The sequence below is a fragment of the Heteronotia binoei genome, chromosome 21 (genome assembly GCF_032191835.1).
Source record: "Heteronotia binoei isolate CCM8104 ecotype False Entrance Well chromosome 21, APGP_CSIRO_Hbin_v1, whole genome shotgun sequence".
In the NCBI taxonomy this organism is placed as follows: Eukaryota; Metazoa; Chordata; class Lepidosauria; order Squamata; family Gekkonidae; genus Heteronotia; species Heteronotia binoei.
Genome location: NC_083243.1, coordinates 137,819,112 through 137,842,017, shown reverse-complemented (window position 1 = coordinate 137,842,017; position 22,906 = coordinate 137,819,112). Strand labels below are relative to the sequence as shown.

Sequence of the window (22,906 nt, the reverse complement as noted above, 5' to 3'; positions counted from 1 at the left end):
CCGAAGTCTGCTCAAATTTGTGTTTGTTACATCAGTAACGCTGTCCAGCCATCTCATCTTTTGCCTTCTGTCTTTCCCAGCATTAGGATCTTCTCTAGTGAGTGCTCCCTTCTCATTTGGTGGCCAAAGTATTTGAGCTTCAGCTTCAGCTTCAGCATCTGACCTTCCAGGGAACAGTCAGGGTTGATTTCCCTTAGGACTAACTGATTTGAATTTCTTGCAGTCCAAGGGACTCTCAAAATTCTTCTCCAGCACCACAGCTCAAAAGCATCTATTCTTCTGCACTCGGCCTTCCTTATGGTCCAGCTCTCACAGCCATACATTACTACTGAGAATATCATGCTTTGACTATATGGACTTTTGTTGGCAGCGTGATGTCTCTACTTTTTATTATACTGCCCAGGTTCGCCATAGCTGTCCTCCCAAGGAGCAAACGTCTTTTAATTTCATGGCTACAGTCCCCATCTGCAGTGATCTTGGATCCCAGAAATGTGAAGTGTCCATGTCTTCCCCTTCTATTTACCAAGGTGTGATGGGGCCGGATGCCATGATCTTAGTTTTGTTTTTTTTTATGTTGAGTTTCAAGCCTACTTTTGTGCTCTCCTCTTTCACCCTCAACAAGAGGTTCTTTAGATCCTCCTCACTCTCTGCCATTAGAGTGGTATCATCTGCATATCTGAGGCTGATGATGTTTTTCCCGGCAATCTTAATTCTGGCTTGTGCTTCATCCAGCATTCCGCATGATGTACTCTGATATAAATTAAATAAGCAGGGTGACAATATACATTCTTGTCGAACTCCTTTTCCTCTTCTAAACCAATCAGTTGTTCCATATCCCGTTCTGACAGTTGCTTCTTGACCCTTATACAAGTTTTTCAGGAAACATGTGAGGTGGTCTGGTACTCCCATCTCTTTAAGGACTTGCCAGTTTGTTCTGATCCACACAATCAAAGGTTTTAGTGTAGTCAATGAAACAGAAATAGACATTTTTCTGATACGTCTGTGCTTTCTCCATAATCCAGCGAATGTTGGCAATTTGATCTCTAGTTCCTCTACCTCAAGAAAACCGAGCTTAAACTTCTGGTAATTCCTGCTCTATATACTGTTGAAGCCTAGTGTGTAGGATCTTCAACATGACCTTGCTGGCATGTGAAATGAGTGCAATGATGTGATAGTTTGAAGATTCTTTGGCATTACCCTTCTTTGGGATTGGAATATAAAATGACCTTTTCCAATCCTGTGACTACTGTTGCGTTTTCCAAATTTGTTGACATAATGTGTGCATCACTTTAGCAGCAGCATCTTTTAGGACTTTGAATAGCTCAACTGGGATACTGTCATCTCCACTTGCTTTCTTGTTAGTAACGCTTTCTAAAGCCCATTTGACTTCACACTCCAGGATGTCTGGCTCAAGGTCCGCGATTTCACTGTCATGGTTGTCAAGGACATTCTTGTATAATTCTTCTGTATATTCTTGCCACCTCTTCCTGATCTCTTCCGCTTCTGTTAGGTCCTTACCATTTTTGTCCTTTATCATGGCCATCTTTGCACGAAACGTTCCCTTGATTTCTCCAATTTTCTTGAAGAGATCTCTTGTCCTTCCCATTCTATTATTTTCCTCTACTGCTTTGCATTGTTCCTTCAGGAAGGCCTCCTTATCTCTCCTTGCTGTTCTCTGAAAATCTGTATTCAGTTGGGTGAATTTTTCCTTTTCATCTTTGCCTTTCACTTTCCTTCTTTCTTCAGCTATTTGTAAAGCCTCATCAGACAGCCAGTTTGCTTACTTGCATTTCTTTTTCTTTGGGATGGTGCTGATTGCTGCCTTTTGTACAATGTCATGAACCTCCGTCCATAGTTCTTCAGGCACTCTATCAACTCTAGTTCCTTAAACCTATGTTTCACCTCTGCTGTATATTCATAAGGGATGTGATCAAGGTCAAACCTGAATAGCTTAATGGCTTCCCCAGTTTTCTTCAGTTTAAGCTTGAATTTTGCAATGAGTAGTTCATGATCTGAACCGCAGTCAGCTCCAGGTCTTGTTTTTGCTGACTGTAAGGAGCTTCTCCATCTTTGACTGCGGAATATATAATCAATCTGATTTCTGTGTCGCCCATTAGGTGATGTCCATGTGTAGAGTCACCTTTTAGGTTGTTGGAAGAGGGTGTTTGCTATGACCAATTGACAAAACTCTATTAACCTTTGCCCGGTTTCATTTTGTTTTCCAAGGCCAAACTTGTCAGTTGTTCCGGTTATCTTTTGACTTCTTACTTAATGAATACTTGACTTTAAATGCCTCAGAATAAATTAGGAGACCCTATAGCATGGCTCCTAGTAAATGCAATACTGTGTCTCTGCTAGTGTGTGGAACTTGGTCCCCATCCTTTGAACCAACCCTTCTCACATATGTATGTTGAGCAGAGTATCTTTATCACATAGTTCTCTCTCCCCATTCTGCATTAGTGTAGAAATGCAATCTCATTGGCCAGGGATGAAATCTGCATCTAGTCCTTCATCAAATGAACCAGGTAAACCCTTTCACCAAACTGTGCAGGTCCATCTACCAGACCTATGTGCTGTTGATCCTATGCAGTACATATATTTGGGGCAATATTTTTTTTTAAAAAAAAATCACATATAATCCAATTAGATTATTTGAAATATCCAACTTTATTCTAGTTTATTAAAAATCTATTTATTAAACTAAAATGTTTATACATATATCTGTTTAAGACAGATTTAATCAGATGGTGTACATAGGGCCACTGAATGCTTGTTAAGGCAACCATTACAACTATGGATTAGTTAAAATGTCTTACAAATTGTATACTTGAAGATCTCAAAGTGCCCTACTGCAAGCAAAACTGATCTATAAGACTGTACTGCCGATCTATCAGTCAAGGGCTTGTCTAATATTGTCTTCCTTTCAGTGTCAAATGTCAAATCAAGCAATCTATTTGGCTAGTAGCAGTAGACTCCCAATGCCAATTTAATTATTTGCTTATGATATGGCACGGTGTGCTAAAATGAGAACACTACATCTGTTTATGCATTTTGAGGTGATTTTCCACACTGGTTCATCTTCATTATTTTGTTTCAAGATCCTGTTTCAAAGGATAACGATATCTGCTACACTAGTTAGCAAGTTGTTTTGGTTCAGGTTTCTGCAGACATCTTTATTAATGCACTGGGAGAGAAAGGAAACAACTCATTTATAAACTCCAGAAAATAACTTGGGAACTATTGACCTACAATGAGGATACAGCAAGAAATGGACCTGTAAATGTAAAATGAAAAAAACACATGGAGGGAATTCTAACAACAACTTCTGTGAAAAGGCAATATAGGCTTTGGGAAAAAAATAATTCTCCTAAACAGCACAAAATGACAGGAGGCAGGAAGTTTGATAAGAGCACACTGAGCAATATGACAGAACTGTAAGGTATCAGGCATCCTGTTGTAAACCACCATCTTTACACTCTGCTGCAGAAGCCTTGGTTAGAAAACAGCACACAGCACAGGTTATCTCAGCATGGATATTCATCAATTGTGACATGGATATTCATAAATTTCCAGTGCATGCTCATCAGACTGCCTTCAAAATGGTCTGCTTTCCTTTAACAGAACATTATAAACACTTATTGAGGCATGCACATGTGGATTTACATGTTAGTATTTAACATTTTGGATTGTTTAGTAAAGAAAACTGGAAACAGAGTAATTGGTTTATCACAGGTAACAGGCAATGCAAATATTGTAAGCTTAGCTTGTTCTGGTTTTTTTTAAAGCTTGATAGCCTGTCATCTCTAGCAGATGTTATTACCCTGAACTAGCAGCTCCAGTGTGTATATGGAATCTCCAGTGTGCCACACATCCAGAAATCATAGAATCATGGAAGGGACCTCCAGGGTCATCTAGTCCAACCCCCTGCATAATGCAGGAAACTCACAAACACCTCCCCCTAAATTTACAGGATCTTCATTGCTGTCAGATGGCCATCTAGCCTCTGTTTAAAAACTTCCAAGGAAGGAGAGCTGTTGGGGGGATGCTCTATTTGTGCAGTGAAGATATGCACAAACATCAGTCCTCATAACTGAAGGGAATGGAGCAGGTTACTTACATGAAACTCTCTGTGGTGCTTGAACCTCAGAAAAGTTGGGATCCTAAAAAGTGTCTTTATGTTTACATGTCATCCTTATTCCTATATATGAACATGGATGATGAACATCCTGATTGACCCCATATACCTGCAAGACCATGTCTCCTGCTATGCTCCACCATGAACAGCTTCCCGCATCTGAACAAAGGCTACTAAGGGTGCCATCATGCAAATGGGTATGATCGATAGCTGCCTATACATGTGGCTCTCACCCTGTGGAATGACCTGCCTGAGGAAGTTAGGAAGGCTCCTACACTTCTGGCATTCTGCTAACTATATAAAACAGAATTGTTCAGAAGGGCATTTTTATAAAGGGAGTAGGACCACAATATAATGGAATAGTTCAAGTGGAATGGTTCAGTAGTCTATGCTAATATTTATTATATGTACTAGGAATAAAGCCCACTGTAGGAATAAACACAATTGGCTCTCAGGGTCAATTTGCTGTGGCTTCATGGCATGATGACGATCACGCAGATGCTGAAGCTCAGCATTCCTTTTGTCTATAGTGTATTGTTGCCACTTTTTCCTGTTGTATTTGGTCTTGTGGCATTAAGCATCAGTGTGTGCTTGTGGCATGATCTGGGGTTTTTTTGGCCTGGCCTGGTTGTGTTATAGTATGCCATAAAACAGGACTTTTTTGGTAGAAAAAGCCCAGCAGGAACTTATTTGCAATATATTAAGCCACACCCCCTGATGTCACCATTGTTTCACCCGGGGCTTTTTTTGTAGCAAAAGCCCAGCAGGGACTCATTTGCATATCTGGCCACAAGCCCTTGACATCAAGCCAGCCAGAACTGCGTTCCTGTGCGTTCCTGCTAAAAAAGAAAAAAGAAAAAAAAAGACCTGCCATAAAGTATACACCTTAAGGCAGCATTTTCTGTAGGAGAACTGATCTGACATCAGCTTTCCATCTCCCACTCTCTGCAGCCTCTACTAGGAGACGTACAGTCTTTCTCCACAGTGGGGACCAAAGCAGTAAGGAATCAACCGCAGCTGGGTATATGAAACAGAGTCCACTCTGCAAAGCAGCCATTTTCTCCAGGGGAAGTAATCTCTGCCATCTGGAAAGTAGTTATAATTCTGAGTGATCTCCAGCCCTCCCCTGGAGATTGGCAACAATGGTTATCCAGGCAGAAATGGCTGGTTTGGAGGGTGGAGTCTATGGCATTGAACCTGTCTGAGGTTCAATGCCTCCTCAAATCCCACCCTCTCCAGGCTTTACCCTCAAATTTCCAAGAATTTCCCAACTTGGAGTTGGCAACCTTATCTCCTTCTCAGCCAACCATCAGCCTACCTTTATCTGCCCCTCTGACTTCAGCTTTCAATCTCCTTCCCTTCAGCCTCTACCTAGAAAAAGGACAGTCTTTCTCCACAGTGGGGGGACCAATGCAGTTTATATCATTCTCCTCTCCCCCTTTTGATCTGTACAACAACCCTGTGAGGTAGGTTAGGCTGAAAGTCTGTGACTGGTCTGAAATTACCCAGTCAGCTTCCACAGCGAGACCTTGGGTGTGGCAGAACCCTGCTCTGAAGTGCTAACTGCTATGCCACACTGACTATCATAGGGGGGCTGCTGCTGAATAGGAACAAGCAGCCAGGCCTAGTTAAGTCATGTGAAGTCAGTCAGGTGGCATCAAGTCACCCAGAGGGTGCTGCCAAGTGGAGCCTGAAGATCTCCTGGTATTACAACTGAACTCTAGAAAACAGGTATCTCTCTCCCTGGGGAAAAGAAATGCTTTGGAGCGGGGACTCTATGGCATTATATTCAGCTGAGGCCTCTCCCCTCTCCAAATGCTGGCTTCCATAAACTCCACCACAAAATCTCCAGGAATTCCCCAACCTCCAGGAATTCCCCAACCAAATCCACCACAAAATAGACCTGAAAAGGCCTCCTCCCCTGCCTTTCACTGACAGAACCAAGTTTGGAATACTGTGGTTGCCTAGCAACAGGCACTGAGGGAAAATGGAGGACCTGGCGCGATGGGCCAATAGGACACGAAGGAAGCTTCTCCAGTGGCCCAATCCTCATCTGGCCTGGGGCTGGAAGGTGGGGTTGCTCTCAATGGAGACTGAGGGACATGCAGCTCAGCCATTGGGAGAGTAGGTGAGTAGTCAGCAAGACAGCTTGCCTTTTTATACATAGGATCATCCTGCACTTACTACATTGTCATCTATTTATGCCATTCTTTTTTTGGCATGTTTAATATATTTTTCTTTTTGTATTTTTCATATATTGTAATCATAGTTCTATTGTATTTTCATTGGATGTCTTATGGTGATTACATTGTTTCATTTCATGTGATTACGTTGCCAAGCACAGCCTTGTAAATGGTGAGAGTCCAGATGGGGGGAACATGGAGGGAGGTGCATTTGATAATGGTGTGACCTTATATTTGCGGAAAACCTGGAAGTAACGTTATACATTTCTAGGAATCACCAAGAACTCTATGGTAAAACTATAGAGTTTCCAGCAGTTACTAGAGAGGACTGCCATCATGTCTGCTTTCCCCCCCAGAAGTGATATTACTCCACCAATGATGACATTAAAAAATTGGTATGTTTGTTTTTTTTATTTTTGCAGGAGGAGCAGCAGCAAACAAGAACCAGAGGCAAAAAATCCCCCACTCCTGCCTGGAAATTGTGCAATCCACCTTAAGTCTCAGAGAGAGAGGTGGGCTACAGATAACATAAAGGAAGGAAGAAAGAAATTCATTTGAAAATCTCCATATGTGCATCTGTAGATTCTAGTTTAACCTATATGTGAATGTCTTATGTCTTCATTCCAAGATATGAGGGTGATGATTGCCGTTGCCCCTGACTTGTGTATGTGCATATGTGTGTGAAGTGTCATCAAGTCACAGGTGATTTATGATTAATCCCACAAAGTTTTCAAGACAAGTAATCAGTACTCTGAGTCTTAGTAGAACAACTTTGTCCATTATGGGTTTTAGAAGAAATTTAAAAAAAATGTATTACACATCATTTATTGACTCCCACAGAGGTATTGCACATTTTTCTCTTAGCAAGGAAGTGGTTCCAAAGGAACAAATGAAGAACTGTATTTTGTCACCTGTCCAAGGTCATGGAGTGCATATTGTTTATACAATATAGGATTAAGCTTCTGCACAAAATTACAGAAAATAGTTTTAACTTGAAATTCAGCTTTCTTCCTCTGTCCCTGAGGAACAGTCCAATGTTTAATTACAATTTATTGATCCTTTGTCTGTACTAAAGTTATTATACTCATGCTGCTTGGGGGGATACTAACTTTATGTAATGTAACTACTTATATTACAGGACTTCTTATTTTCTGTTTTGAAATATAACAGCTGAGTCTGTGAGCTATATGGGAGCTCACAGAATCTAATAATCACTGTGATTTGTGGCTACTGTATTTTATAGTCCATAAAAATATAAATAGGCCTTACGTATCACATAGATAACAGAAAATTCTCACAAATAATAATGCAATCCTGTATCACAAAAATTAGAAAAGTCAACTTCCGGGATCTGTCAGCTTGGCTTCAGAGGGGCTTGCAGATCATCTCTCTGCAGCAACTCTGAGTCTGGCTGTTGGAGGGGTGTCACAGAAGTGATGCCCCCACTGAAAAAGCCCAGAGAGGCTTTTTCTTCGGCATGGGACTTTTACCGGAGGGAGGGGTCCAGCAGCAGCTGCCCCTGACTCGTGTATGTCCTGAAGCTCCGCAGCCATGAAAGATAGCATATTAGCAGAAAAAGAACGCCCAACCGCTTTCTTGCTTTCATTTTCTCCAGTATGCCTTTGAAGCAGCATTTTTCTACTCCTAAAGCGATGTCTCTACTTAACAAGTAGGTGTTTTTCTAATTCTACTCCCTGATGGGTCACTCTGCATAACAACGAAATATTAGCTCAAATCATTTAGAAGAGGCCTCGGAATGTCACAAGCAGTCTTAACTATTTAAATTGGATTGAATATAATTACTAAAATTGACCCGGACTATAATTGGATATATATCAAAGAGATTACTAAGAAGTTGCAATACGATCTGAACACAAAGGAGATATACTGTAGAGAGATCTGTCTCTATCGCCTGACTGTATTTGAAAGAATGGTTTCTAAAACTTCAGCTGGAGCTGTTGTGGAACAGGGATTAACAGGAGCTTGAAGCGAATTTACAATCTGATCTAAGAAACTGAGTTTTGATATCAGAAATGGCACTGCTTAACAAAATGTCACATGGAAAAGACATCTTTTCAAATCTCATTTCTCGGAAAAAAGATCTTATCTCATTTATGCAACTCCTTAAAGACCAAATGAATTGTTTTATGCTGACAGTTAATGAAACTGTAAACCTACAGGGCTCGAGTGCTCAAGAGAGTGTACTGACGGCTGTGAAATTGGAAGGTACCCTACTTTGCACTTACTTTAATTTGGAAGAATTTATATTGCACTTTAACAACATCTTACCTCCACATTCATAAACTACTAGCTTAAAACTGATTTTTAATTAACTCATTTTGATTAGTTTATTGTATATATTGGGTTTGAATTGTATAAAAAATTTTTTGCAATTTAATTTGAAGAAAATTATTAGAGTGGGACTTACAATTAATTATTGCCATCAGATCTAAATTATTTATTTTACCAATTAATATACAAGGGAAATTGAGGGTTGGGTTTTATTGGGTTGATTTGAATATTGGGATCTAGTAGGGCGGAGTGGATTGGGGAGTATTAGTGACATCTGTGCGCTGGTGGTGGCTAAGATAGTGGCTACTACCAGCGGGGAATGGCTGGTCTAGGGATTCCAGTGCTCCTAGGGAGGGGGAGGTATGGCGGTGGGAACAGATGATATAAGGGAGGGAGACCGAGACAAGTTAGTGCTCGATCACCCTCCAATCTGTGTCCCATCCCAAGGGTGACAGGTAGTAGGGTCAGGTTGAATAACTCGCCTCCATCATTGGTGCTATGCAATGCCAGATCCATTAATAATAAGACCTCAGTCCTTCGAGAGTTTTTACTCGAACAGGACATGGACCTGGCTTGCGTGACTGAAACCTGGGTTCGAGAGGGAGATACAGTGGCCCTCTCACAAACAGCTCTCCCAGGTTATTCAGTCTTTCACCAATTGCGGACTAGCGGGGGGGAGGAGTGGTGTTATTTATACGAGAGGCTTACTTTTTTAGCGCACTCCTGGCTCCAAAGATCAAGGGTATTGAATGTGCCGGTCTGGCGTGGGAGGCTGGAGAGGGGTTGGCGATCTGGCTGGTGTACCGTATGCCTAATGCATCAGCCAGCACCTTACCATCCCTACTCGAGGCGGCGACAGGCTGGGCATTGGAGCACCCAAGGCTGGTAATCCTGGGTGACTTCAACGTCCATGCTGATGACCCGACCTCTAGTCAGGCGACAGACCTAGTGTTATCCATGGTGACATTAGGACTCTCTCAATTTGTCACAGCCCCCACTCACCAAGCCAGGCACATGTTAGACTTGATCTTTGCGGCTGGGGTTACGGTGGACGATATAACCACCGAAGTGGTGCCATGGTCGGACCACCTCGCCCTTAGGGCTCATGTAGATATGCCACCCCAAACCTGTTTAGGCGACAAGCTTATTATGGTTGCCCGTGGAGCCAGATGGACCCAGAACGGTTCCAAACGGCTCTGCGGGATCCCTGGCCCTCTGGCAATTCCCTCAATGGCCTGGTTGAGACCTGGAATAGCCGGCTTTCTAGGGCCATTGATGAGATCACACCTCGACGCCCTCTATGACCTCGGATTAGGCTGGCTCTGTGGTACACGCCAGAGCTACACCAGCTGAAACAAGGTCTCAGATGGCTAGAGAGACAATGGCGGCGTACTCATGACAAAGCGACCAGAACATCTTATAGGAAGTTTATGAGGTCCTATGAGATGGCAGTCAAGGCCACAAAGAAATCATATTTTGCGGCTAAGATTGCATCTGCAAATTTGCGCCCGGCACAATTGTTTAGGATAATTTGGAATTTTACTACATTGCCACAAGGCAAGCCAAATGTTAAGGAATTGGAGATAGGCTGTGAGGCTTTTGCGAAATTTTTTGCAGACAAGGTCCAGTCGCTCCGCCATGACTGCCCTGCCATATTGGATACAGTAAGTGAACTCGAGGCCCCGTGCGTGTCTTCTGGTTTGATTCTGGACTGTTTCGATCCACTCAGCTTGGAGGAAGTCGACAGAATCCTTGTCACTGCACGCCCAACTACTTGTGATCTGGACCCATGCCCCTCATGGCTAATTAAGGCTTGCCGGGAGGAGCTAAGATGTCCTATGCAGGACATCATAAGTAGATCTCTTTCAGAGGGCTCTTTTCCAACATCCCTGAAAGAGGTAGTGGTCTGCCCTCTCCTGAAAAAAGTTACATCAGATCCGGCTGAATTGGCTCACTGTCGGCCGGTCTCAAATTTGCCCTTTGGGGGCAAAATTATAGAGAGGGCTGTGGCGTTGCAGTTACAGGGTTTCCTGGATGATGCTTCCACCTTAGATCCATACCAGTCTGGCTTCCGCCCAGGCCACGGAATGGAGACAGTGTTGGTCGCCTTCATGGATGACCTCTGGCGACATCTGGATTGAGGTGGCTCAGCGGTACTCCTGTTGTTAGACCTATCGGCCGCATTCGATATGGTTGACCATCAGCTGCTGACCTGCTGCCTCGCCGACGCAGGAATTCGGGGGGCTAGTCTTACAGTGGCTTTCCTCCTTCCTTGAGGGTCGGGGACAAAGGGTGGTGATTGGAGGAGAGCTGTCCCAGAGACACCTACTTAATTGTGGGGTGCCTCAGGGGGCAGTTCTCCCTGATGTTGTTTAACATCTACATGTGCCCCCTTGCCCAGATTGCCCGGAGACATGGGCTGGGTTGCCATCAGTACGCTGATGACACCCAGCTCTATCTATTGATGGGCGGCCAGACTAACGATGTCCCTATAAACCTGGACCAGGCGTTGCAAGCTGTGGCAGGTTGGCTTAAGCTGAGCGGGCTGAAGCTGAATCCAGCGAAGACAGAGGTCCTTTGCGTAGGTCACGGCAGGCTGGGAGAGGAGATCTCCCTACCAGCCTTTGACGGTGTGTCACTGATACCAGTGCGCAGGGTCAAGAGCTTGGGAGTGCTACTGGAGCCTTCCTTGACAATGGAGGCCCAGATAGCCACTGCTAAATCCGCCTTTTTCCATCTTAGGAGGGCAAGGCAGTTGGCCCCCTTCCTGGAACGTAGCGACCTGGCAACAGTGATCCATGCAATGGTCACCTCGAGGTTGGACTACTGTAATGCCCTTTACATGGGACTGCCCCTGTACCGAACTCGGAAACTGCAACTAGTGCAGAATGCGGCAGCCGGGCTGTTAGTGGGACTACCTCGGTGGGAACATGTATGGCCTAGGCTGCGGGAACTGCACTGGCTGCCAATTGTGTACCGAGTTCGTTACAAGGTGCTGGTTATTACCTTTAAAGCCCTATATGGCCAAGGACCTGCCTACCTTAGGGACCGCCTCTCTCCATATGTTCCCCAGAGAGCACTGAGATCTAGTTCTCAAAATCTTCTAAAAATCCCTGGACCAAGGGAGGCCAAGCTAAAAACAACGAGGGAGCAGGCCTTCTCTATAATGGCTCCCCAATGGTGGAATCAGCTGCCAGAGGAGGTGCGAGCCCTGCGGAACCTCAGTCAGTTCTGCAGGGCTTGTAAAACCGTCCTCTTCCAACTTGCTTTTAAGGTGGAATCCTGGTAATGACATCTAGCCATCTTTATATATATATATATATATATATATATATATATATATATATATATATATATATATATATATATATATAAAAAAATTAAAACCAGTATAAATTGAAGGCGCTACAGTTCAATACATATATATATGTATATATATATATATATATATATATATATATATATATATATATATATATATATATATATATATGTATGTATGTATGTATTGAACTGTAGCACCTTCAATTTATACTGGTTTTAATATATTTACTTAACTTAATTTATGAATTTGTAATTTAACTGTATTTTAATTGTATTTTAACTGTATTTTATTGTATTAACTGTATTTTATTGTAATCATGGTATGCACCATGTCCTGTGAGCCACCCTGAGCGTGCCTCAGCGGTGAGGGAGGGATATAAATAAAAATTTATTATTATTATTTATTGTTTTAATAAGGATTTTGCTAAACCAACATTCTAATTTGTGTTTATAATAGGCTCAAGTCAAATTAGATAAAATTGGCGTTGAGACAGTTTTGAAATAATTTTTTTTCTTAACTGGTTATATTTATTTGTGTTTAAGAAGAAGTGTTTAGATCTACATTGCTTTACTAGTTTATTAAAATATTTTTTTTATTTTGGTAAAAGAAGAAAGGAAGGTAATATTTAAGGAGATTTTTATACTTGTAGGTAGAATGATTTGAGCATTTTATTGGGAGGTGGAATTATAATTGATACATTTGTACTGGTTTCTGCTTCTGTTTTTCCCATTCTGTTAAGGTCCTTTCCCCCTCTTTTTTATGTATTCTCTGCAATGCCTCATTCTTTTGTAGTTTAAATCAATAAAACTTTTTAAAAGTCAAAAATTAGAAAAGCCCCATCCTTGTGATACAGCTTCTGTAATAAGTTATGAGCATCTAGATGTAAGCCCATTTCATAGTTGATCCTCCTCAGAAGTTATTTATAGTAGATCTTAAGCAGAAATTCTCTCCCTAAAATTAACCATAACCATATTATAACACAAAGAACCCCACACAGCTAAATGGAATCTTAGTGTTACAAAGGAGCTATGAAACAAATAATGCTTGTCACTACAGTATTTGTATTTTTATGAACTCTAATTTTTTTCCCTCTGGATTTCTGTGGATAAAATCCAGTAGCCACAAACAATACTCCCTCTAAGATATGGAGTCACTGCTTGTTATTAGGTGTTACACTGTGATCCTGGTTTGTTTTTCAACTCACAGAATCTGGCATGTGACCCAGACTCACATAAATGATGGAGGTATGCTTTCTGCACATATTGTTTTTCAGTGGGTGTGTACTAGGAGTAATGATGGAGATATGGATGTGGCATGAGGTTTAAGAAAGGACGGGATCTGGTGGTCTCTTTTGTTTATATCATCTAGGCCTTTGAGGCATAAACGTTTCCTGAAAGTAGATGCAAGCAATTAACAGGATGGGGATTATGTTTAGAAACTGTGGGAGCTAATGTTAATCCATAGAATGATGATGAAGAAGAAGATATTGGATTTATATCCCGCTCTCTACTCCGAAGAGTCTCAGAGCGGCTCACAATCTCCTTTACCTTCCTCCCCCACAACAGACATCCTGTGAGGTGGGTGGGGCTGGAGAGGGCTCTCACAGCAGCTGCCCTTTCAAGGACAACCTCTGCCAGAGCTATGGCTGACCCAAGGCCATGCTAGCAGATGCAAGTGGAGGAGTGGGGAATCAAACCTGGTTCTCCCAGATAAGAGTCTGCACACTTAACCACTACACCAAACTGGCTCTCCAGTTTGAAGCCCTCAGGGATCCAATACAACCATCAATTATGCTGGTGTTCATCCCATTGATTTCTACAAAACAACAAAGTAATTCTTAATTTACACAATCTGCTTTCCCAACCTTGGTAAAGCCAATGGTGTATCAGTGCCATAACTAGTTTTCCCCCTGCATGAGACACATTGTCAACTCCTTGTCCTTTCCTCCCCACAAATAAAGGAAATAGATTTTGAAAAAAGACTGGAGCTGGCTCAGAAGTTTAATATTTTGGTACATGGCAAAAAAGTGGTACTTGTCACCACTAAAGGTGCCAACTATGCTGTGTTCTGAGGAACACTCTTCATCCTAAGAACTTGTTACATGCTAGAACTAATGCAGCACAGTGGACTCTGACCAGAGGATCAGAGACTAAAGAGTTCAGTGAAGCATATCCTCCCTCTCCTTTGTCCTCAAAAACACTCTGTCAGAAAGGGTGAACAAAAGAAGTAGATATCATGATCATGAGTTTATCAGACATCATGATAAACCATAGTTTCTTTAAACCTGATTAGTTTACGAATCCTCGTTTGTTTCTTGCTCATATGTCACAACAATTGCAATTACAATTAGTAATTACAAACAGTCAACAAACCAAACATGAACAAACCAAACTATGGTTTGGTGCTAACCCATAAACTCCAGTTTGTGGGATTATCAGCATTCAGCTATCACAACTAAGCAAGGGTCAAGCAAACTGTGCTTTATAAATTATGGTCTATTGTGGCATCTGAATGTAGCAAGAGACCTGCCCAAATGTTACCAAGAGAGCTGTATGGCTGAGTAGAGATTTGAACCTCTCTCTCTTCATCTAAATCCAACACACTAACCACTGTACCATATCACATCTACATTAGCCTGTGCTGGTTTCTACCACTATGTGTCAGATATGACAGACAAGAATCTGCTTTTGAAAAGTAGAAGCTATTCAGTCTGGGCAGTTGTATTTTTGGGAGGAGAGTGGTGTTAAATTCGCCGTTTTCCTGAGATACTCTTCACTTCTTTAATTTGGCTACTGTGGCACTTAAAAGGAAACAGTAAAAAGGTAAAGGTAGTCCCCTGTGCAAGCACCAGTCGTTTTTGACTCTGGGGTGACGTTGCTTTCAGTAGATGTGGCTATTTCCTAAGATTTTGTACTATGTAGTCAAATAACAGAGCATTCATTCTAAGCAAAGATAAATATTCTCAAATACCTCATAGGTAACCCCACTGTCAGTGCCGGCATCCCATGGTATCAGATCTTGAATGACCTTTTGGACCCACCCACATTCTTTGGTACACAAGTCCTCAGCTGACAATCCTACATTCCAGTCTGGACTGGGCCCTAGCATGGTAAGGAAAGACATCAGATGGCGCATTCTGTCCACAGAAAATTCAGCAGAGGGCGCAGCTCTCCTGTAAATGGAAAAGAGAGAGAGAGCTGAAGTAAAGTTTGCTGTTTGAGAAGCTGTCCTGAATGCTGCAGGGAAAAAATATAGTGTGAGAGAGTTATGTGGTAACCTATAAAACATTTTTGTGAGCAGTCAAACTAAAGTTGACATAGTATTTCCAGCAAAGTGATTTTAGGATCACAGTGATAGGCAGCAGACTTTCTGCATGTACTAGAAACATCAAAGATTGATATGATGAAGTGTTTGATATTGTTATATTATACTATATTCTTTTCAGCACTCAGAGCATGTGTATTATTTAATGAAGTGGCTCTTACTTTGCTCCTTCTTGAAAATTTTATTGGAACTTGAAGTCACTTGGAAAGGAAACATGAATTATCTGACACTCATGGAACAATATTTGTTTAAAACTGTAGGTAATGAAGCAAAGATGTAGTCTTTGCTTGGTTCTCTGATAGATTTTTTTAGAAGGCTTGTGCTGAGCTCTAACTAAAAAGGTCATAACAACATTTTCAAAAATATCATTAGTTAGCTTTTCATGCTCAAGCACATGTGAGATTGACTGCATCAGCCAGAAAATATTGTAGTCAAGTATTGTACAAGTTTCTTCCAAAGAATATTTACAGCAATAAGCAGCCCACCCTGATTCTTGTTATGTTGCCAAGGATTTCCTTATGCAAGAGGCTGCATTGTATTGTATTGCATATGGAATCAATCATGTCATTCAGCAGGCTGGCAAGTGTGAGCAGAGAGACAGGTGGCTTGGAGCTCTGAGTCCACTCCACCTCACATAGTCCCAGCCAGCCAGAGCTCATAGTCACAAAGTCCAATGGGGAGGGGGGTGGTCCTCAGCTAAAGAACCAATGAAGCTAAGCCCCCTACTTAGCATGAGCAGATGGACAGGTGCCCCAGAGGAAGAGTCCAGCACCAAACACAACCCCAAACAGGGAGAGGTGTCAGAAATAACTATGAAGGGGGGAGGGGTGTTCTGACAAGGCAACCAACAGCTAAGCCCCTTTGCCCAGTGTGAGCAAAAGAACAGATGCCTCAGAGCCCAGAGTAAGCAACTAACACCCGCAATCCAACTGTTCGCAGGAGGAATGATTTCCAGTTCCCTCTCTGCCTCTAAGTAATGTGCAGCTCACCTGTTTCAGATGGAAAACAATGGCTGTGTGTGAGCTGGGGGTATATATCATTCTGCTGCCTTAGAGCATATGAGCTCTCTTATTGGCAGCCAGTGCTGCCTGTTGAGCTTTGGAGGATCATTATTGGTGTTTCCAGGGCTGCAGAAGTCCATCCCCCCAGTTGCTTTGATGATTGTAATTGACCAGTACCAGTGTGTCTGTTGCTGATGCTTCCAAAAACCATATGGAGGGTCATGGGAGGGTCACTGAAGTGAGAATCTTGGCTTGTGAACCATGACCCACGTGGATTTTAGTCATGAATTTAGGATCATGGGCAGGTTCATACCCATCCCTAGTCCAAAATGTATCAAAAGATCCAAAGAGCTCCAAGAATGAAGCATCACAGCACTGGGCTGTGAGGAGAAAGACACAAACAATGCCCAGCAGAAATAGTACAGTTCTTGTAAAATAACATTTGTAACATTGTATTGGATTCAGGACACAGAGGCCTAATGTTCCATCCTTCATATTTAGAGGATAATGTAATTAGGCAGAAAAAATATATATACCACACTTAAAGAAAGGATATGAAAAAAATTGCATTGCTGAACCTACGTTATAGTATAAGTCATTGTTCCATCACTTTAACCTATGGAGGCATTTCCTTTAACCTTTTGAGTATATGCAAGGAATTATGCCAACAATATACTGGTCTGGATCCTATCAGTTTTCCAGCTATGGGTCATCAAAAAAGTTTAGCAAGGACTAGAGGATTCGCGGGGGGGGGGGAGCCATATAGGATAGGTAGGCTTTGAAGAAGAAGAAGAATTGCAGATTTATACCCCGCCCTTCTCCCTGAATCAGAGACTCCTATATCTTCTCCCAGATAAGAGTCCACGCACTTAACCGCTACACCAAACTGGCACTGCAATGAGGAGAATGATTAATTTCAGTAACAAAAGAGTATTTATGAAATTCATGAATGAAATTTATGATTCATTTGAAATCTGAACTTTAGGCAAAGACTGAATTCAGATGTTAATGTACTGACCAGATTGGTAAGGACCATTTCAATTTTAGGGGGTAAATGTGAATAATTGTTATAGTCATGCCATTATACAATGCTGCATTGAAAATTCTAATTTAAAACAAAATAAGGAAGGTAATCAAAGTTCTGACCATTGTCTCCCCTATTTGTTTTTACTTATATTAGAAAATGAATATCCCACCTTCACTATCAATAGATACACTCAGTGTGACTGTAATACAAGTAGTTGGTGATTGTATGAACTACAAGATTCCTTTTGAAGGAAAAGCCTTAGAAGTTACATTATGCCCTTCACAAGCTTGCCTGTACCACTTAAGGTCAAATTCTGTCTTTGTTTTCTTTGGCGCCCTCCAAGGAGCAAACCTAGCCAATTCTGTGTGCCAAGACTCTTCAAGATGGATAGGGCACCATGACTAGTACAGATGAAAAGACTTGCTGTCATCTCATCCATCACCTGGCAGCTACGATAAGATTGCTCTTTGCTTTGTAGTGTTTCAGGCAGTCTAGTTCTAATGTATCAAGCCATCAGTGTTCAATCGTTGCTTCCCTTGAACAAACATGCCTCTCCACTAAGAATATCTCTGATGGATTGATGAACACCAAGTGAACTAAACAGCAAGGTTTTCTACTGATTTAGCTAGGTCAGGATCTCAGCTCTACAGATCAATTTTTAGAATAGCTGTGATGGAGTAAATCCCTGCTGAAATTAATAGTGTTTGCACTGGGATCATCACAGCACTGCAGTCTTCATATCACTTCTTCTGGAATAGCTTACCAAAGTGAATGGACACTCTTAAGATATATTGTTTAGTGGCCAGAACAAGAGGAATATTTTAGACACACATTTTGCAATGTTTTGCTTTCTTCTCCATCATTTTTTTCTGTTCTTCTACCACCTCTAACAGCATCCCCCCATTTTTTCCCTTTTCCCTCAGATCTATGTGCAAAGCTGCCTATTCATCATTACTCATTAAAGGACATCCTCCCCATGGGTATCTGCTGTTTTTGAGCGTGATTTTATATGCTAGTTTCCTTTCAAGGTAATTTATTAATGTTGCAGTGCTGTTTTATGTGATGATGTTTGTTTAGATCTGAGGTCTTATTGGACTTTTTCTGACAGCCTATGTATTCCAGTTTAGGAACTGGCCAGTAACCAATGTTTTCTGTCATTTCAGACAGAACCGTTACAGGAAGTGGTTGCTACTGGAATACTTTTACCTGTTCAGACAATTCCGCTTCTGTTCCATTGGTAAAGCATGCCTGAGGCATTGTTAATGAAGACTGCTTTCCTCCTGGTTTCAAATCCTTCTTTCGAATCTGAAGTGCTATGGAGTGACAGGATTTTCCCTCGATTTTTCTCCAGGCACATGATCTCTTTTTGAAACATCCTATTGGGAGCCCTATGGCACTGAATAGCCAGATGACTCAGTGGTGGCACTATTTTGCTGTCCTCCTTCAGTGCCATAGTGCTTCCAATAGAAAGCCCCCCAAAAAACCCTCAGGAAGATTGCCTATGTGGCAAAAAATGGTGGGAAACAGAAAGCCAGACAGTTTGAATTGGCGGAGTGCTACAGAGGCTCAATCATGGAAGAAAAAGTGATGTACCAGTTTACTGGATGACGGGACAGAAATGAAACCTATCCATTTTACATAGGATGTCTGAAAAAGACCACCAATTCAATTTTAGATATGAAGTTGTTCACTATTGAACAGATCTGTGAGAGCAGTCGTGAGGAGTGATTTTTTTTGCCAATTTCCCCCTATCCAAGAAGCCCTCCAACTTCTTTCTTGTGCTATTCCTGAGGGGGATAGCCTGTTCCTCTGGAACAATATTTGGGGTTGTTTAACAAGAGAAGGCAGGTGAGAAAGTCATGCTTGCCAACTAGGGTAAATTTTGGAGAGATTCAAGCCATTGTATTGTTAAATTACTTGTTATCTGACTTGTAAAGTTTCAGATATTTTAAAGAAACAAGTAAATGGATACTACTTTTTAATCAAGTTTTTATATGTATATACATAGTCCAATTATAACTGTCAGCAGCAGCCTTACTATGAAGCAGTCGCTTGGGTAGTAGGATATGGTGGTTGTAGCTTTTTCCTGCTACTGCCCTCTTTCCCTTCCACTGTCACCTACTCAATCTCTGTGGAATTTGGAAGAGAAAGTAGGTAGAGGTAGTGGGAAGACAGGAAAGAGACAGGGAACAAAGGTGGTAATGAGACTAAGTGACAAGGCCTGGCTCAGCATTTCCTCAGAGCCCATGGTGGTCATCTTTTTCCTATCACTCCCTTCTTCTCTACTCCTTCAGCCTTGTCCCAGGACAAATTAGGATTAGATCACTGGGGAAGCTGCTAGGCAGTGGCTGTTGCTAGGCAACCAAGTTTGGTTCTGTCAGTAAAGGGAGAGGCCTCAGCTAAATATAATGCCATAGAGTCCACCCTCCAAAGCAGTTTTTTTCCCCAGAGAGAGATCACTTGTCTGGAGTTCAGTTCTGATACCAGATCTTTAGGCTCCACTTGGAGGTTGGCTACCCTAGGCCTGGCTGCTTGCTCCTGTTCAGCAGCAGCCCCCCTATGACAGCCAGTGTGGCAGAGCAGTTAGCGCTTCAGATCAGGATCTGCCAGACCCAGGTTCTTGCTGTGGAAGCTGATTGGGTGATTTTGGACCAGTCACAGACTTTCAGCCTAACCTTCCTCACAGGGTTGTTGTGAAGATCAAAAGGGGAAAGGAGAATGGTGTAAGCTGCTTTGGTTTCCACTGTGAAAAAAGACTGTCCTTTTCCTAGGTAGAGGCTAATCTGTAGTTGCATGAAATTGTAGTGTATTTTTGGACAGTTTCATGGTTTGAGAATGTCAGCACCTGAAAATCATGCTCTACAGAAAAAACCCTGATTTGAAATTGAGCATCCCCCTCCAATGTCCCTTTAATTTTTTTAAAATTGAAAAGGGATGGAAAGCATGTATTTGGAAGCTTTTGTGAGGGTATCCAGAGACTCACAAAGGTTTCTAAAGCCACATAAACTGTTGGCTGGACACGAATGCAGCTGTCAGGTTTGGGGTGGGCTCTGCTCCCTACAGACAAAAGGTCAGTTGCTACAATGCTGCCTTGAGGAGCCATCAGCAGGCCATTGTTTGATGGCATGCCTTTCTTCCCTTTTCATTTAAAAAATTATGGTTGGAGGAGTGGATTCCCTTAGCGATTTAAAAAAAAAATTAAATGGCCATGGGAAAGATAGACTAACTATCAGGCGTTGGTCAGACCTCTTCCTTTTAAAATTTACAGAGACAAGATGCCACCTGGCAGCTGTTTGCCTTGGCTGGCTTGCTCTCTATCTCCTGCTTCCCTCAACCCTAAAAACTCTTGAAATTCTGAGAAATAACTTTGTTACTTCCAGTAATCCAAGAATGTTTGCTGTTGTTTGATATACCCAAATCAAAATAGTTAATTTCAGGTATATTTTCTTCTCTGGTATATCTGGATGCACACCCCTAGTTTCTGTACTTAATGGAAAAACCGAATTAGGATTCCAATCTGTGGTAAAATATTATCTGATCCTCACATGGGAAGAGTCCACTGGAACATTTATTCATATATCTACTTCATTTGTGCCCTGCTTTTCTCCCTAATGGGGGCCATAACAGCTCACATCATAGTCCTTTCCACCCTTTTATCCTCAGAACAACCCTATATATATATATATATATATATATATATATATATATATATATATAGGGTTGTTCTGAGGATAAAAGGGTGGAAAGGACTATGATATATATATATATATATATAAAATGAAAGACCAGGGCAAGGGGCAGTGGTGTTGTAGGAGTTGAAGAGACAAAGGAGTGCAAGATGCCGTGTCCTCCAGTAGTTGAGACACAGGAGAAACATCCTGCTCAGGAGAGACAAGTGTTTCAGCAAGCTTTTCATGTCTGGTGGCAGTGGGCAGAGGAGAGGAGGGGGTCCAACCAATGGCATGCAGGTTCTGTTGACTGGTGATTCATGGACAAGTGGCTGATGTGGTACGCACCACAGCCAATGGGAGAACCAGAAACTGCCAGCATGCAAGGCTTAAAGCAATCTTTGAAAATTGTTCATTTTTTTTAAAAAAGAACATATGGGTGTGATTGCATGTGATGAGTCAGTCATCCAGTTGCTATGAGACAAATGTCTTCATACTATCTACATCTTCATGCTATCTACAACTATCCAACAAACCTTATCCTTATGCCTGACTTATCCTCCCAAAGTGTCCTACATTTTCATATAAAAATTCCATATAACAATCTCTTTTATTTTATTCCTAATAGACACTAAAGTGCAGAGAGAAGCCAAATACAGAAAGGGACGCAGAGAAGACAGTTTCTGTGTTTATGTACATCTGTGTGATTTTCATTTTTGTCTGTGTTTTGCTGTAGCAGAATTGTTTTTTCAAGAAAGCCTGCCAGCAGTATGAAAGGTGGGCATGGCAGAGGTAGTCAGAACATGGGGAAAGCTGTAGGAACACTGCTGGGCTTCCCTGAGGTGCCCTTTGAATAAGAGAGAATGGCACACTCTGGTCCAGGGGTGGGGAACCTTTTTTCTGCCAAGGGCCATATGGATATTTATAACATCATTCGTTGGTCATAAAAAATTATCAACTTAAAAACAGTGCTCCGCCAAGGGAGAATGATTCAGGCTGGCAAAATTAATGCAAATAATTGTTTTTCTATTTGAAGTAATGTGTGGAGAGCCTAATCTGGCACACACACACACACACATGGCCCGCCGCTCTAGGCAAATGCATAGGTCCAGGGCTTTTTTGTAGAAAAAGCCCAGCAGGAACTCAGTAGCATATTAGGCCACATCCCCTAATATTAGCATATTAGGTCACACCATCTGGGATAATCAAGTGCAAACTGAACTGTGACGGTAACTTTTCCAGGCCCTGCAGCAATTCTGGCCGGCCAGCCAGGCCCCAGGGAGGCTGCGGCACAGTACATCTGGGCCCTGTGATCCCTGCCTGGCCCTGGGGAGGCTGCTGCACAATGCAGCTGGGCCCCCCGATTCTCGCTGGCCAGCCAGGCCCCAGGGAGGCTGCCACATGGCTCAGTTCGACCATACAATCTCTGAGGGCCACACCAAGTGACCTCAAGGACTGCATACGGCCCTCAGGATGGAGGTTTCCCACCCCTGCTCTAGTCCATATTACAAGGTAAGCCATGCTTCAGTCTGCTGCATCCTCCTCCTCCTGTTCTTTCCTTTCTTCCAGCTGCTAACCAAAACTGTGCTCTCTCACTCATTCAACTGTGCTATGCCCAGTATTGTTGGGATAAGTTTAAGTTTATTTCGATTTATATCCCGTCCTTCCCACTGAAGTGGCTCAGGGCGGCTCACAGCACATAAAATCTAACATAAAATTATTGAATTTAAAACATCTTACACAGTTAAAACAGTAAAATAAAACATATAACAGCGGTCTATTTAAAACTACATTCAGTTTCCAATGCCAGTTAGTTATAAGCCAGCAGGGAGAGGGCTGTCTTACAGGCCCTGCGGAACTGGCCAAGGTCCCTCAGGGCCCTCACCTCTTCCGGCAGCTGGTTCCACCAGAAAGGGGCCATTACAGAGAAAGCCCTGTCCCTGGTAGATTT

The 22,906-nt window shown here is 42.2% G+C and overlaps 1 protein-coding gene across 2 annotated transcripts in view; it reads right to left on the bottom strand.

The window, feature by feature from the left end:
* The window catches only part of SPON1 (spondin 1), a 686,539-nt gene that overhangs the window by 36,289 nt on the left and 627,344 nt on the right, over window positions 1-22,906 (bottom strand). For both annotated transcript variants that reach the window (XM_060261720.1, XM_060261719.1), the window contains exon 8: window positions 14,906-15,107. In XM_060261720.1, the coding sequence (XP_060117703.1) occupies window positions 14,906-15,107 (202 nt within the window). The remainder of the gene's footprint in view (window positions 1-14,905; window positions 15,108-22,906) is intronic.